This window comes from Rhinichthys klamathensis, unplaced genomic scaffold (genome assembly GCF_029890125.1).
Source record: "Rhinichthys klamathensis goyatoka isolate OS25496 unplaced genomic scaffold, OSU_Roscu_1.1 h1tg000221l_1, whole genome shotgun sequence".
In the NCBI taxonomy this organism is placed as follows: domain Eukaryota; kingdom Metazoa; phylum Chordata; class Actinopteri; order Cypriniformes; family Leuciscidae; genus Rhinichthys; species Rhinichthys klamathensis.
In genome coordinates this window covers 1,830,429-1,845,744 of record NW_026606745.1, presented here as the reverse complement: position 1 = coordinate 1,845,744, position 15,316 = coordinate 1,830,429, and the positions used below count along the sequence as shown (strand labels likewise).

The 15,316-nt window shown below is 36.0% G+C and overlaps 1 protein-coding gene across 3 annotated transcripts; it reads right to left on the bottom strand.

Annotated features, from left to right (window-relative positions):
• Positions 1–326: 326 nt before the first annotated feature.
• On the bottom strand, positions 327–13,767 carry ptk2bb (protein tyrosine kinase 2 beta, b). 3 transcript variants are annotated; one of them, XM_056264459.1, is made up of 31 exons: positions 13,724–13,767; positions 11,446–11,689; positions 10,970–11,148; positions 10,787–10,874; positions 10,605–10,684; positions 10,398–10,460; positions 10,256–10,310; positions 9,760–9,900; positions 9,550–9,624; positions 8,802–8,903; positions 8,572–8,701; positions 8,269–8,308; positions 8,070–8,098; positions 7,922–7,969; positions 7,726–7,820; positions 7,426–7,507; positions 6,263–6,363; positions 5,554–5,669; positions 4,807–4,907; positions 4,508–4,597; positions 3,507–3,711; positions 3,249–3,357; positions 3,092–3,151; positions 2,723–2,845; positions 2,411–2,560; positions 2,278–2,313; positions 2,097–2,121; positions 1,894–1,940; positions 1,620–1,754; positions 1,120–1,200; positions 327–950 (listed from the first exon to the last, which is right to left on the bottom strand). In XM_056264459.1, the coding sequence occupies exons 2-31, from the start codon at positions 11,635–11,637 to the stop codon at positions 714–716; spliced, it is 3,015 nt and encodes a 1,004-aa protein (XP_056120434.1). In that variant the 5' UTR covers positions 11,638–11,689; positions 13,724–13,767; the 3' UTR covers positions 327–713. The 3 variants fall into 3 exon arrangements, with proteins under 3 accessions (XP_056120434.1, XP_056120435.1, XP_056120436.1); XM_056264460.1 differs by lacking the exon at positions 13,724–13,767 and adding an exon at positions 11,930–11,949; XM_056264461.1 differs by lacking the exon at positions 13,724–13,767 and having other exon boundaries at positions 11,411–11,557.
• Between the last annotated feature and the right edge of the window lie 1,549 nt (positions 13,768–15,316).

Genomic DNA, 15,316 nt, shown 5'->3' with positions numbered 1-15,316 from the left:
TCAGATGCTTTCTTAACTGCTGTTTTCTTACCGCTGTCATTTTTATTGAGTGTTTATTTTGTTATTGAGCGGAAAGCGTGCAGCACATTACATATCTGAACGTCGCTCTCAGCAGCGTGGACGGCATCGGGATCATCGTTAACAGTATATCGCTGCAAAGGTATTTCCAAGATCGGAAAAGAAATTTGCTGTGAGGGACCTCGAATCATGTTCAGTCTGTTAGTTAGAGCACAAGCAATAAGTTGCTGGCTGCAGTTCACTTAACGGCCACCAGTGTCACTAATAACAAGGGTTTCTGAATTCTACATCTAGCCCCTTTCATACAGATACACATACACATATAAAGGGTTATATTTGCACTTTTGATCTGTGGTATTTTAGGAAGACAACATTTACCAATAACAACATCCTTTAATGCTGTTTGCAAACATAAAAAGCATATTTGCTTGTATGTGATACTCTTATATAGCTTTGGTCTACAATACATAAAAATGTTATTAATAAGACAAGATGTCCAGAGGAATGTTGGGTCATGTAGAGGGTTCAGCAAGTTAGCTGTTATTACCAGTAGCCTGAATTTCTAGTGGATGTTTCATGTCCCATACTGGTGTTTGTGTTGCCCTGTTATTACATGAGAATTGAATCTTATGCAAACAGATGATTCAATCTGTCCTGCACTCAAGCTTTGGGTCGGCATGTCCAGAGCTGCTCCTCTAGTCAGTCTGTGAGTCTGCGTCCTCAGGTTTGGGTCTGGCCAGGTTCGAGCGCACCCGTGCCTGGTCTACAGAATCTAACAGGTTCTTGGCATCCATGGCCAAACCGTGGGCCGCTGTCAGCATCTGTTTCTTGCACTCTTCCTTCAGAGAGGTGATGGCGTTCTGCTGGGCCAGACGCATCTTGCTGATGAGCTCAGCCAAGTCCTTATTCAACAACTTCTGAGTGCCTTCGATCTGAGAGCAGAGATAAAGAAATGTTGAGTTTACCTTTGTGCTCTTAAAATCTAATCTGTATTGGAGAATATTAAACTCACTTTTAGCAACACTTAGTGTTTCACTTGAAAAACGCAAAAATGTATTTTTATACTTTATATTGTTAGTGTCATGAAATCAGGTCTGATACCTCTGTTCTACAGGAAACATGCAGAGTTGGTAGTATATCATCCACACTGTTGATCAGATTCCTTAATGAGAGTCCGACAGTCTGCGAATGAATTATATTCATTAATACACAGGCCTAAACATTTTTTTCACTGTATGAATTAAATGGAAACTGATTCTTATTAGATATACAGTAACATACACAATTCCTTCAGTCTAGAGCAGTGAGTAATTTTCTCTTTGTCTTTTGTTGTTTTAACACTAATGACACAGACGGCACAAGGTATATAAGGCTGTCAGTCAGTGTGAGTAACGCATCTAGTTCTTTTTTTCCCACAGCTTATTGCACTTAACTCTTTTTAACATCATGCACGTCCTGTTCTTTATTTTCTCATTCATGCACGTCTCTTTATCACTCTAATAAGTGGCAATAAATTTTAGTACTTAAGTAGAAATATCTCTTTATAGACACTTTAGATTGTCACTTTGATATATCCTCATACTGCCCAGGCCTAATCTCACTTTGACAGAAGAGATGTATTCAGTAGATGACAGTGTGTTAATGTCATTTTTCAGCTGCACCACCACTTTCACCACGTCCATGACACACTGGTACACATTATCCTCTGAGCGGTCCAGCTCTGCTGTAGGTGTAGGCTGAAAGACAGATGACAGACAGAAGACACATTAAACTGAATAATTGTTACTACCATTGTACTGGGAAAGTGGGGTCAATTATTTACACATTAAACATATACAACATGCATACTGTACATGAGTGTAAACAAATCTTTACTTGCACTGCAGTTCTGGGTGGTTTTGAAGGAGGATGATGCAGTTCAGCTTTAAGTGGAAACAGGAAACAGTCAGTATAGGAGGAAACAAGTTAATCTGGCACAAGAATTACATTAATTTTCTCATTAAATATAAATATGTGATATAATTTACAATAGATTGACATCCGTATCTTGACTTTTTACTTGAATGCAGAGGACTTACCATAACTAAGTGGGGGTTCAGGTGCCTGGTAATTATTAAAAAAATCATTATTGGGGTTGTCAAATTTTACACTCAGGTGACTTACACTTTTTTTACATAGTACATCAGATCTATGAACTGGAATGGAAATATAATTGACAAAACATGTGATATGGGTTTAAAAATTAAAGAGCATACACACCTCAGGAATATTTGTGCCCTCGTGAACCATTGGGTCCTTAGAAAGAACAGCAAGCATGCAATGTGTATTATAACAAATATTAAAAACAGACCTATATTACATAAGAGATTGGTAAAAAGGTTTTCCTCCTTACCAGTAGCTTCTCCTCCTTCTTTAACCATTTGGTGTCCTCCTCCATTTGCTCTTTCTGCATCTTCATAGTATCCTGCATGCGCTCCTTCTCCACCTGCCACAGCCTCTGGGCATCTTCCATACTGGATGGACCGAAGCTGAACTCGCCCTCCTACCCCGTACACAAACACAAGCCCATATAGCTTCTAATAAAAGTCTACAATTATTTTTATATTTTATTATTATATCATTTTTAAATTAAAAATAAAAAACAAATACAATAATGAAATTAAATGAAACTACATTTAAAATAGACATCATGGCTTAATTTTACCCCAAGACTGAGGCGACGGGGCGAGGCCTTGGGAACGGACAGGATGTTGGTTGAGTCCACAGGTGACTGGTAATCACACGGGCTGGCCAGGTCTGGTGAACTGGCACATAAAGCCTCATTAAGCTAGTGAAAATAAGAGCGGAATACGTTAAATTAATATAAAATTAAATAAATATAAAATATAATTATTTACAATTATTATTATGTAAAATATATATTAAATATTATAATAATACACAGTATATATATATATATATATATATATATTCAATTAAATATTCATTGATTCTATTTATACAACAATTCAGTACTTAAACTTAAAACTACACATTTCCTAAATATGACATTTAAACAAAAAGAACACACTACCTGGAGATGCAGGCCGACTCCAAGGGTATTTCCGAAGCGGCTAGTATTGACTCTGGAAGGCTGGAGGTGTAAACAAAATACACTGACTGTTAAGAGGAATGTGCTGCTGTAACTGAGTGTAAGGGCAAAAAAAAAGCCAATGAAAGCTGACAGCTACCTTTGGTGGAGGTTCACTAATGTTAAACTTGGGCTCCATGAACCGGGTGTTACGGGCTTTGTCTCTCTCTCTCTCCACCTCCGCCTCCTTCTCCATTTGGTGGACATCACTGTTAAAAAAAGAGTGCGTTAGTTACAATGAATGTAAACACAACGGAAAACATTTCAGTTAATGCAATGTTCTAAACCATTTGATATAATTTAGAGAGAAAAAAGCTAGATATTATATCAATAACAGTGATTATTATTGGGCAGAAACCTGATGTTGCAGGCTAGTTCAGTGAAGGTGGGTCTCTCGCGGGGGTCGTAGCTCCAGCAGCGGGTCATCAGTGAGTACAGGGCAGGAGGGCACTGTTCAGGTTTGGGCAGCCTGTTGCCCTGTTCCAGCTGGTTAATCACATCACGATTGTCAAGCCAGTGAAACGGCTGTTTACCTCGGTTCGTAATCTCCCACACGCACACAGCTGGACGGGAGCAACACGAGAGAATAAAATGGACATGAGGAGGAATCACATTTTACTCTTCTCAGAAGAAACTAATACTGCAAATATGCATTAAATTGATACAAAGGGACATTTAAGACATTTAATTCAGAATAAAATGTCAGTTCCTCTTTTCTGAAAAAGTGCGGCCAAAGCTTGAGTAACTGTTGGGATCATCTGTTCACCTTTCCCCTGCTTCAGTACTGATGATGGTGCATCAGAGAGACTGAGTGAAAGCTCGTGATTCTCTCTAGTCATGTGTTATTTACCCCATGTGTCAGTGAGGGGTGTCAGAAATAAAATAAAATATGTTGACGTCTCAAGCTATCAAGATATCAGTTGATCGACGACTAATATAAATACAGTACAGAAAAAGTATTACAGATATTTTTTATTCCAATATGATTATTTAGTAATTGTATCAGGAAATTAGTTTAAAATGAAAAATTGGCAAATTGTTGTGAAGGAAATGAAAGTCAGTTATTGTATGGTAATTTGTCTAAATTAAGTTTGATAGTGGGCCTGGGGTATGTTGAATAATGTTTTCAAGTAGAGGATGGTTAAGCATGCCAAAACAGCAAAATTGGATTCATAAAAAAGAATGATGTGCCCTCCAAGAACTTTACGATGACTAATAAAGATAGAGGCAATTTATAGAAATATTTGTTTCTAAACTGGCAATATACAAGCGATTGTCTGTCTATATTACTGTAACAGTGTCATTGGTTGCTACACTGGCCTTGTGTTAAAATCTGATGATTTCCTTCTATTCACTCACCAAACATCCACACATCACTGGCCGCGGTGAAGCGTCTGAAGTTAATGGATTCAGGAGCCATCCATTTGATCGGTAAACGAGTAACAGATGCTGCAGACATAATGCAAGGTAATGAGAAATTTACAATGCCTGCTAAACTAAATATAAACATCAACACAACTAAAATTATTTTCGAAGATTTATATAACGTGGCACTAGCGGAGTTTAGATGCAGTTTCAACAGGGAATGAAAATGATGAATCATGCAATGATTACAAAAAATCACAACTTTTATGAGTGTGTAAAACAGCTGAGGTAACCTTTGTAATATTCTTCATCCTCTATGTATCTGGAAAGGCCAAAGTCACCCAGCTTCACAGACTCAGGAGTGGCAACAAGAACATTTCGTACAGCTATGTCCCTGTCAACCAGATGACAAAAACACATAAGACAAACAGCAACAATAATGAAAATGTAAGATTAATGCATAGATTTCAGAATGTCTTAGTATTTGGTCTGTTTCTTTTTCTTTAATGACAGTAGCACTCGAGCTGCATTTTTTTTTTTACATCACGATATCCCATTATTTAAAAACTTTGTTTACTTCCAAGTATGGACCCACTGTGTGTATATAAACAATTTGAGTGATTTCCCAGAATGCTCTGTGTATTAAAAATGTAAACGCATTACTACAGTACATGCACTAACAGTTAAAAGTTTAGGGTCAGTAAAATTTGAATTTATTCATTTCAAATAAATGCTGTTCTTCTGATCTTTCTACTCATCAAACATTTTACACTGTTTTCCAAAAAAATATAAAGCAGCACAATTGTTTCCAACATTGATAATAATAATAAAAAAAAAAAATCTTGCACACAAATTCAGCATTTTAGAATGATCTCTGAAGGATCATGTGACAAGACTGAAAATCTCAGGAATGAATTACATTTATGTAGAACATTTTAAATTGTAATAATATAATATTGTTGTTATTATTGTATTTTTGATCAAATAAATGCAGCCGTGGTGAACAAAGTAAATTAAAAATACTGAATTGAATGTCACACCGGTGGACCATGTTCATTCCCTGTAGGTAAACAAGCGCTTTGCAGATCTGTAGGCTGAAGAGAACCAGAGTCACGCTGGTCAAACTCTGCTGATTTTTTGTCAAGTACTTCCCCAGCTGTGAGCACAAAAGAAAGTATTTTAGAAAAGGATTAGTGTGACAATTTCCACTTTATTAAAATGAAGCATTACACATCATATAGGAATACAGTCTTTCTGCTGCCCTGAAAGGCATTTTTCAGGCCCTATGATGGTTTCTAAAGCATTTAGCTACTGTATTAAATCAGTACCTAAACCAAACCATGTTTGCTTACCACTACTTGACTTCTCAAAGCCAGTCATTCTGTACTTGACAAGAATCAATCATGTTGATTCACATAATACTGAACTTCATGTGAGTTTGTAAACAGTTTATGACAGTTTTACAGAGCCTGTAAATGTTGATAGAGCCATATCTATGGCATTCACGAGTTTGCTACATCAATCACAGCATTTCTGCCAAATGGAATTACACTATGGATTGAAAGGGAATTTTATTGATTTAATTTAAAAGTTACGTAAACCCCTGTATCTCATATAATATATTACCACCCTTGCCAAAATAATCCCTCATAGTGACAACATTATTGGCCCTGCAATTTTCCGAAAGACGTGTTTTGACATATAATAAACATAAGAGTGATATCATCCAGCATCAGAGCTGTTGCTTACCTCTCCGTGCTGACACAGCTCCATGACGATCCATACCGGGTCTTCCTCAATGACACCAATCAGCCGCACTATGTGTGGATGGTCAAGGTTCTTCATGATAACTAGATGGGTGGGACGTTATAATGCAAAAAAAGAATACAGTTACTTATTATTATTATTTAACATTTTATCATGTTTTTATTGTTTATTTTTGCTTGATTTCAAATGTCTGTATCATCAGTGAATTAACTAACATGATTATGATTTGTTTTAATTGAATAATTTGGATTTTCAATAATTGTCGTGGTGGACCCAGAATATGAAAATCCATCATTAAAACCATTATATATAACTTCAATATCTCTTGTGTGAAAACAATTTTTTTATATTATTTAATCATTTTGTACGACTTTTTTTTATTTCTACCAGATAAAATATTTCAGCCAAGTTTGACAACTAGAAACATGTATATTCATTATTTAAAAAAATTAACATGGCGTGTTTTATAATTTATTATTAATTTACATGACTTTTTCACTTTTAAATGAGGCTTCCTCATTTATCACACAACAAAATCTGTGGTTCTTCAAATAATAATAAAAAACTGTTGAGATGGTGATTTAAAATTGGAATGGAATATGGTTATCTTTTCTGTATTATCTTAAATCTTGCTTTTTCTTATTTGAAATAATTTTAAGTCATTTTGAGGCACCCTTGGAAGTTTGTTAAAGGCCCCTAGTGGGCCCTGGGCCCCTGGATGAGAACAACTGGTGTAAAACAAAAATGCAAGGAAATATAACTTTTTTCTCTCTTGTGCATCATTTCTAATCAAGCTGAAATTTTATAAAAATTATGCAAAGATATTTATTAATTGTATGTACGATACATAAAATGCTAGCTATGATATTAGCCTTAGCAAGACAAAGGAGACTGATATTTTATTCCAAAAATATTTCAAATGCTATTTCCCCCAGTGAATGTTATTAAACAATGTATCATTTGAGATATGCTTGAAAAAGTTGACAGTCGTGAGTGACAGACAATGACAGAATTCCCTGGTGATTGACATGTAGATACACTTGTTGTATACACACAAGTTAAATATTTATTGTCTAAAAGTCCACAGGTCCAAAAGTGCCCACAGTTGAAGAAACACCCATCTCTTGACATTTACATTCACATACCTGCTTCACCCACAAACTTCTCTCTGACGTCAGGTGCACACTCCTTACAGGTCTTCACCGCAACACTGATCTTCTCCCCAGTCTAACCACGACAATTATTGAAAATTCAAATTATTCCATTAAAAAATTCATAATCATGTTAGTTAATTCACTGATGATAAGATGTATTGATGTCATTGTGAGGCATCTAACAATATTATGCTAAATGTAAAAGGAAAAATCCAGATTTGACCCACAAAACAAACATTTTAGTATTTGTTGCATCATAACACATCTAAAGTGTCTGGAAGTACTGCTTGCCTTTTTATGGTAAACTCCTTCATGAACCTCCCCAAAGAACCCTTCGCCCAGCATACGTTTCAGGATAATATCTTTCCTGTACAGGCCAACCTTTGCTATTGCGAAACACGTGAAAAACTATGAGAGGACTTGAACATCAATACAGTACAAACAATAATGATTTTACAGTGATACAAAAAACAATTCCCTTACATACCAGGTGGTGGCGGCTTTTCATCTGCGATTTCACAGTATATATCAGAGTCTGAAACATGGAGTTGATGTTATTCACATTGTCAAGAAGATGTTAGAATAATACAGTAAATATCAAGCTGGGTTCTTGAATGGGAGGGTCTGATACTCACTGCTGTATCTGAAGCTTTCTTTCTGCTCCCTAACAGCGGGAAAGAGTGAACAGCATTGAGGACAGTGAAAGTTTAATCAGCAGGTCCAGATCCATTTCACTTATTATAAATGATTCCATGTCAGATCACTTTAGAGTTATAGTAATTAATATTCATTCTGTGGAGAACAAAACAGATAGAGGAATGTTGATGTACTCACCCTGAGGGAATTTCAGGAAGAGAGTTGCGCAACTGCACACCTAAGATAGCAAAGATAAATCTCAGTTTACAGCACAGAGAAATATGCCAATACCCAAACCCACATTAATCACAAAAGTCATGATTAAAAACGCACAACACTCAGAAGAAAGCTGAAAAAACTCTATTCTCAGATCAACTACAAAACTATTAGTCATTTATCTCCTTGGTAAATGCCTCTGAAACTAGCTCACACAAACTCCTTTAATTGACACTTTGCCAGATGACTATTGACATTTGCAGACATACATTAATTGGAACTTACCTTGAGATTTACTTTTATTTGGTCCAGCTATCAAAGATGAGTCTGTGTGGTTAAGCAACCGACAGTAGCCATCGATCAGATCAGCCATGTTCTCCGCAATGGCCAGAGACGCCACGCTGACAGAGAGAGGCTATGAATAGAAAAAATGTCACGGCTAGTTTAGTACATGAGTGGCATTGTGCATACAAAGTTTAACAACCTAATACTGAGCATAGTGAGCACATTCTTACCTGTTTGGCACCCTCGATATCAATAAGTAACAATGTTCTGCCTTCAATTTGTGTGTTATACTTGATACTTCGGATCTGTTTAAATTCAGCAAGGCAGACAGCCTGGGGAGAGTAAAAGAGAATGATGAGTGCCTAAAGTGCCATTTGTAAACTAACTTTAAACAACATTTGGACACTGACAACTACGGAAGTTTATTTCAACAAAAAATAATAATATTAAAAAGGTAATTGCGACTTTTTATCTCACAATTCAGACTTTTTTTCTCCCAATTGCAAGTTTATATGTCACAATGTTGACTTTTTTGCAGAATACTGACTTTTAAGTTATACATCTTGCAATTCATACTTTTTTCTCAGAATTCTTAGTTTACATCTGCAATTTTTTACTCAGAACTCTGCATCTGCATGTGATCAGGTCAGGTGTATAAAACTTTGGGAATAAAAACAGAATTGTGAGATGTAAACTCACAATTCTGAGAAGAAGAAAAAATAATTGCGAGATGCAATTGCAATTCTGCGATAGTTTACTTCATATAACTAGCAATCGGGGGATATAAACATGCCATTCAGAATTGCGATAAAAACTCATAATTGTGAATTGTGTGCAAGATAAAAACTCCCAAAAACTTTTTCTAAAAAATATTTTTAATGCGTGGCAGAATTAATCTTCCATAGACAACTGTCCTGAGACTGAAAATAAACTGATCGTAATTAAAATAAAGACTTTTCCAAGTATGACGTTGCTCACCGTGGAGTCTGATTTGGTGCGTTGACGAATTCCTTTGAGACCAATGACTAAATCCACGGCTAAACTCCAGCCTTGCTGTGTAGATTAAGAAGGACTTCAGTAAATTAAGTAGTAAATTAAATCTGAGTTCAATTTCTAACATGGCCACAATTCTTTGCATAATCCCCAACATTTTTAAACACCTAAGTTGGGGAACTTGTGGAAACTTACCACTAACTCACAAGGGAATATTTCCTCGTCAAAGTTGGAGAATTCTCCATAGGTCTCGAAGAACTTGATCATACACTCATCCTCTTTTAGTGTAGCATACTGCTGAAACGTCTGCTGGATGAGCTTCCGAAGTTGCTTAGGCTGTTAAAACCAAGATTGTACAGTTTAGCTGTAGAATTTCAGTGTGTTAAGCTCTCATAAGCTGCCACTTTTTTATTTTTCTGTTTTTTATTTTATTTTATCAGGGTCCTGATCACCCTGAGAGGGTTTACTTTTCTGCACTTCATCCATTCAGTCAAAAATACATGAGCCAATCTGAATTTATGCTGAGTTTAAATGTCTTATCAGTAAAAGTTTTGCAATTGGTATTATAGGTTGTGCCGGACAGCTGGTTCGAAATGATGACTAGTACTATTTAACACAAACAACATTAACTTGGGAAATGGCCATTCAATCAACTATTATCACCTCTTGAAAAGCAGAAAACAAATCTAACCTTCATACTGTCAATAAGTCCCTTAGGAAAGAACAGGTCCAGACCAACATCTTTTCTAAATAAAAAAAAGCCATGATATTAGCAAGCAAATTTTTTTACTTTTTTAAAATGACATTTGTACAAATTAAAAATATAAACTTACTCTAGCAAGTCAAAATTTGTCTTTTTCTCTAGACCTTTGGCATTCATGTCTTTATAAAATCTCCTGAAAGACAGAACAAACCACATATGTCATTCAATGCTTTGACATTACCTCTCCCAATTCAACAAAAAAAAAATTCTCAGTCGTTGCTCATGAAGTCCTGCAGTTACACTCGATAACAGACAAACAGAGTCTGCTGTTCTTTACCTGATCTCTAAACAGCCTAGCTGAAGTGCCATGCCGTCGCTAACTTTGCTAGCATGATGCTGCATATAGTCACAGCGCACCTGCCACAAGAGAAACAGTATTTTCATGGACTGAGCAACATAAGGTGACAACATACAAGTTACAACCACAGAGACGAAGCAAATCTGGAGATGTTTGCTGACCTGTTGATAGAAATACAACAGGAAGGTTCTGTCTTCTTTTAACCTCTTCATGAAATCAACAGGAATGTAGCGAATTCTAAGGTCATATCTGAAATAAAACACACATTTATATGCAACATTAAAATAGCAGCCAGTTTATTGGGGATGTGAGTGGAATTGTTGACCAGTGTCATTGTCCCTCACCTCCACTCTGCCTCAGCATGATGGCTCTCGTAGCGTGTCTCAACCTCTCCTACAGTCAGGTCTGGGTGAAGCCAGTGGAGCTCCTCAGATTTGAGGTGTTTGAGCCTCAGCCCAAAGCAGCCTGCGTTCTGCACATTTGGACCCAAACGCCCACTGATCAGAATAGACTGGATGATAGTCTGATGGATAAGCAAAATACAAAGTGTTTAGACAATGTATTCCAACATTTGGGATTGTATTACTAGAAATACTATGAATTCGTTTTGACAATCATATACACTGCCGTTCAAAAGTTCAGGATCAGTAACATTTTTTTTTTCTTTCATTCAGCAAGGATGCATTGAATCGATTAAATTGATAAAGTGACATTAAAGACATATAATGTAACAAAAGATTTCTATTTTAAATTTCTATTTAGAAACTTCTTTCAAAAACATTTACCAACCCCAAACTTTTGAACAGCAGTGTATGCATACCTTGATCTGCCATGAGCTGTCACATTTGACCAGTTTGAAGTTTTTGCTGAGGTTGTTGCTGCTACAGAAGCACACTTTGATAATCTTCACAGGGCCACCATCTCCAACAGGACCCAAGTCAGGGCTTTTGATGCCCCCATCCCAGCCCTGTGTGGGTACCTTCCAGGAAAGGGTGCTTGCATCACTCGCCATGTCCAAGTTACGTCCTCAAAGATATTCACACACCATTACACACTCATCTCATCTGGTAGTAAGGCCAGTTTGGAAAAAACAAGAACATTGTTTATAGTTAGATGAATCATTTGTGGCATGTGCTAAAGCTTTAACAATTAATGACATTGTATATAATACTTTTATATAATTTTTACCATTTTACAGCAGGAATTGTAATTACATTAGGATATTTCATTTTAACAACTGCTAAAGATTACATTTAACAGTGTTATTAAATGATTAGTGATTTTAAAGATTAAATTTAAGTAACCATTAGATGATGAGGCACTTGAAAAAAGCATATTCAAAATGGGTTATATGTCCACATCCTTCAAAATCCGTTAGACCAAAGTTTACACTGTGTTTGCTCACACTGGTTGTGTTTCTGTGCCCAAATAATCACATCTCTCTGTCCCCACACCCATGTGATTGTATTTTCTGGAATATAGAGCTGAGACAATATTGATTATTGATTTGTTCTGAGATTATCAGAGGGTGTTTGACAAAATCTAAAGGCACATCACGATTCTAGTTTATAGGAGGTTTATAAATGTATGTTTACCATCTGTGTATTCTCTTTTAGGGCCTGTCTTGCTGTTTTGTTTGCCCGAGGCAATGAATTCCTAGAAGTAAGGCTACTTTTTCTTTTTTTTTTACTTGCTCAAGCACGACTGCCACGCTACCTGTGTTTGTGCACAAGCAACTGAAACAGTCCTTTGCAATGCATGCATATATAAAGGTTTTGTTTTGTGCTCTGTTTCTTTAGGTGTGAGATTAATAATAATCCCTTGCAGTTAATGTTGCAAAATGAGTCATAAAGGGCTAAATAAAAGGGCCAGCTTTACTTGGTTTCAGTTAAGCCTTTATTTTAAGTGACTAATCATTTGTTTACACAGGGCTAAAGTTTCAGTGTCACATCAGTAAAATGGACGTTGTTTTTAAAGTCTGGTTAGTTGAAAAAAGAATAAAACATTAGTGTAGCAACCAGAACGACTTGACTAGTTGTTCTGAAATAGTTAATCTAACACAGATAACAAGTATGTGGGATTTGACCTCTGGAGGCTGTAGTTTTTACAAGCTAACGCTAGGTCAGAGCAAAAGAGCACACACACACACACACACACACATATAAAAAAAACAGAACTAGCACAAGGGAGGAGTTCTTCTATGTGCAAACAGCATTTTCAAAAACCTGGATAAAGTATTTCAATGCTAAGTTCTAAAACAATAAAGAAAATACAGATTTTAGTTTGTTTTATGTCTAACATTTTTTCAATTACACTTTTATAAGTCACTGAATTATATAACTCTGTTTTGTTGTTTATCTAGTGGATCACATGCCCTGACTAAGAGCAGACAGCAAGAACGAATGAATAAATAAATTATATAGGTTAAATGACACATTTCGCTACACATTGTGTTCTATATTGTTATTTTACACTTGACACTGATAATGAACATTTTAAAAGTCTGACAGTCTTGATATTTCCACTATCTACTCTAATGGAATATTAAAATATGCACTTGTTTAGCATTTAATAATATAATTGTGTGTGGTTTCCTGAATCATCCTCACCCAAAACAGGCCAAAGAACTGAAGTAACCTACTGTACCGACTTGCTGTAAACGCCTATCAAAGGGTGAATAGCCTACTTAGTTAAGAAACTGACAACTATAAACCCTACTAAAGACGAAATAAACACTAAGTTAAGACAGACCGCACTATTAAATCCTAGATTGCAGGAGGTTGCGTGGCCAGAATGCATGCTCTATGAAGACATTGGAATGCGCGTGCACGTAACCGTACCTGCGCAGACTTGCCCTCCCAAAACACCACACATAGTCGTAAATGCATATAAAAGAGTTGTAATGTAAAATTGTGTATTTGAATTAATAGCATGTCCATATTACAACACTTTGGAATCTATTGCACGTTTTGTGATTTTAATGAGTGTCTTTTCCAACTATTAAATTAACAAATTGACCCGACAGTGAAAAAACAACAGCTCGTAAGATGGTTTGCCCATCGCCGTTAACGCAGTATTAATTAAAGTTGCTCACTAACCTTGCAAAGTTGTGCTCTTGTTTATTTTGGGTTTTTTTTTTCTTGGGTTTTTTTTTTCTTCTTCTTTTCTTATTTCCTTTTAAGATCCCCAGTCAAAGTCCAGCTCTCAGAGTCAGGTAGAGAGAGAGACTGTTCAAGCCACTCCCTTCGCTTGAGTGCACTTCTTAACAGTGTCGAATGCTTTCCATTATAGGTGAGACTGAGCAAACGGTCATCGCTAATAACACGTTCTCACATTGTAATATGCACATGTTTGTTTTGAAACGCCATCCAGTTTGCAAAAGTCACAATATGTTTTAACTGATATTTTATGAGCAAGGATGGGAATAATCAGAAATATAGGGAATAAAAAAAAAAATCAATTAAGCATTTCTGAGAAATAAAATATTTTATTTGTCATCAAATACATTGTTGTTGTTTTACATAAGACACGACCGACATCTAGTGGCCAAGTATAGGAACCACTGGGTTACTTTAGAGTAGGCTAGACTTTGCCCTTTCGTACAGTGACGCAAAATAGTATCTGTCCTGAACATAACTGCTGATGTTTACATTGTAAATCCATTAAACTAACCATTAGTGACATTTTAATTTTATGTAACACATTTGAATAAAGGAGCGACAATGTAACATTTAGTAGAGAGGTGAACTTTAGCTTTGGTTGGTCGTTAACATGTTTTTTTCTTTCACAACAATTATATTGAAATCTAAAATTAAAATAAAGCTTCAAATCTAGGTGAATAGTGAACAGTAGGTATAGCCTTATTAAAACTAAAATACCACTGCCATGATCACCTGTTGAAGACCCCTGCCTGCTTTATAACTGCTCAGGGTCAGCCAATCAGATTATTGCACCGGAACTAACTGTTATGTGTTATATGTTAGTTTATTACTGTAATATCTGTGCACCAGAAATGCACCACAAAAGTTCTGCAACAAATGTGTTCAAATTTGTCATTGAACCATAAATTGTCTGCTATAAATTGATTTCCTGGTCACAGACACTGCATGGACCTTAAACTTATTTCTGACAGCTTGACCCCTTCAGGATGAATGAGCCATGTGTGATGGACTTTTGCAGAATCCAGTGCTGTGGCAGATGGAAGTCACACTGATCAGATGTTAATAATAAGACTGTTTAATGTTGAGAAGAATCACAGTATACAGACACGCTTCCCTTACAAAAAAATAAGTTTACTTTTATACTATTAAGTGTAGGCCTACTTAAGTAAGGTTAAAGTATATTTTAAGTATACTTATAGTAGGATAAGTATAAGCTACGAATATCAATGTACTAGATATAGCCTACTTGTGTTTCAATCCTGCTTGGGACTACATTTTTAGTGTAGGCCTAAAAGTAAACTCTTAAGAATAATTTAAGTGCAACAGTAGTACACAACTAGTTTACAGCCAAGTTTTTATTTTGCACTGCAACTATACTACTTGTGTTATTGTAATGGATCCACTGGAGGTGAGTTGCAAAACCCAAGGGCAGTTTATTTACATCCAAACGTGATCAAAATACAAAACAAAGACTTTGACTAAGCATAACTTGACATAAACGAACACTCACCATACAGTGTTTACACAAAC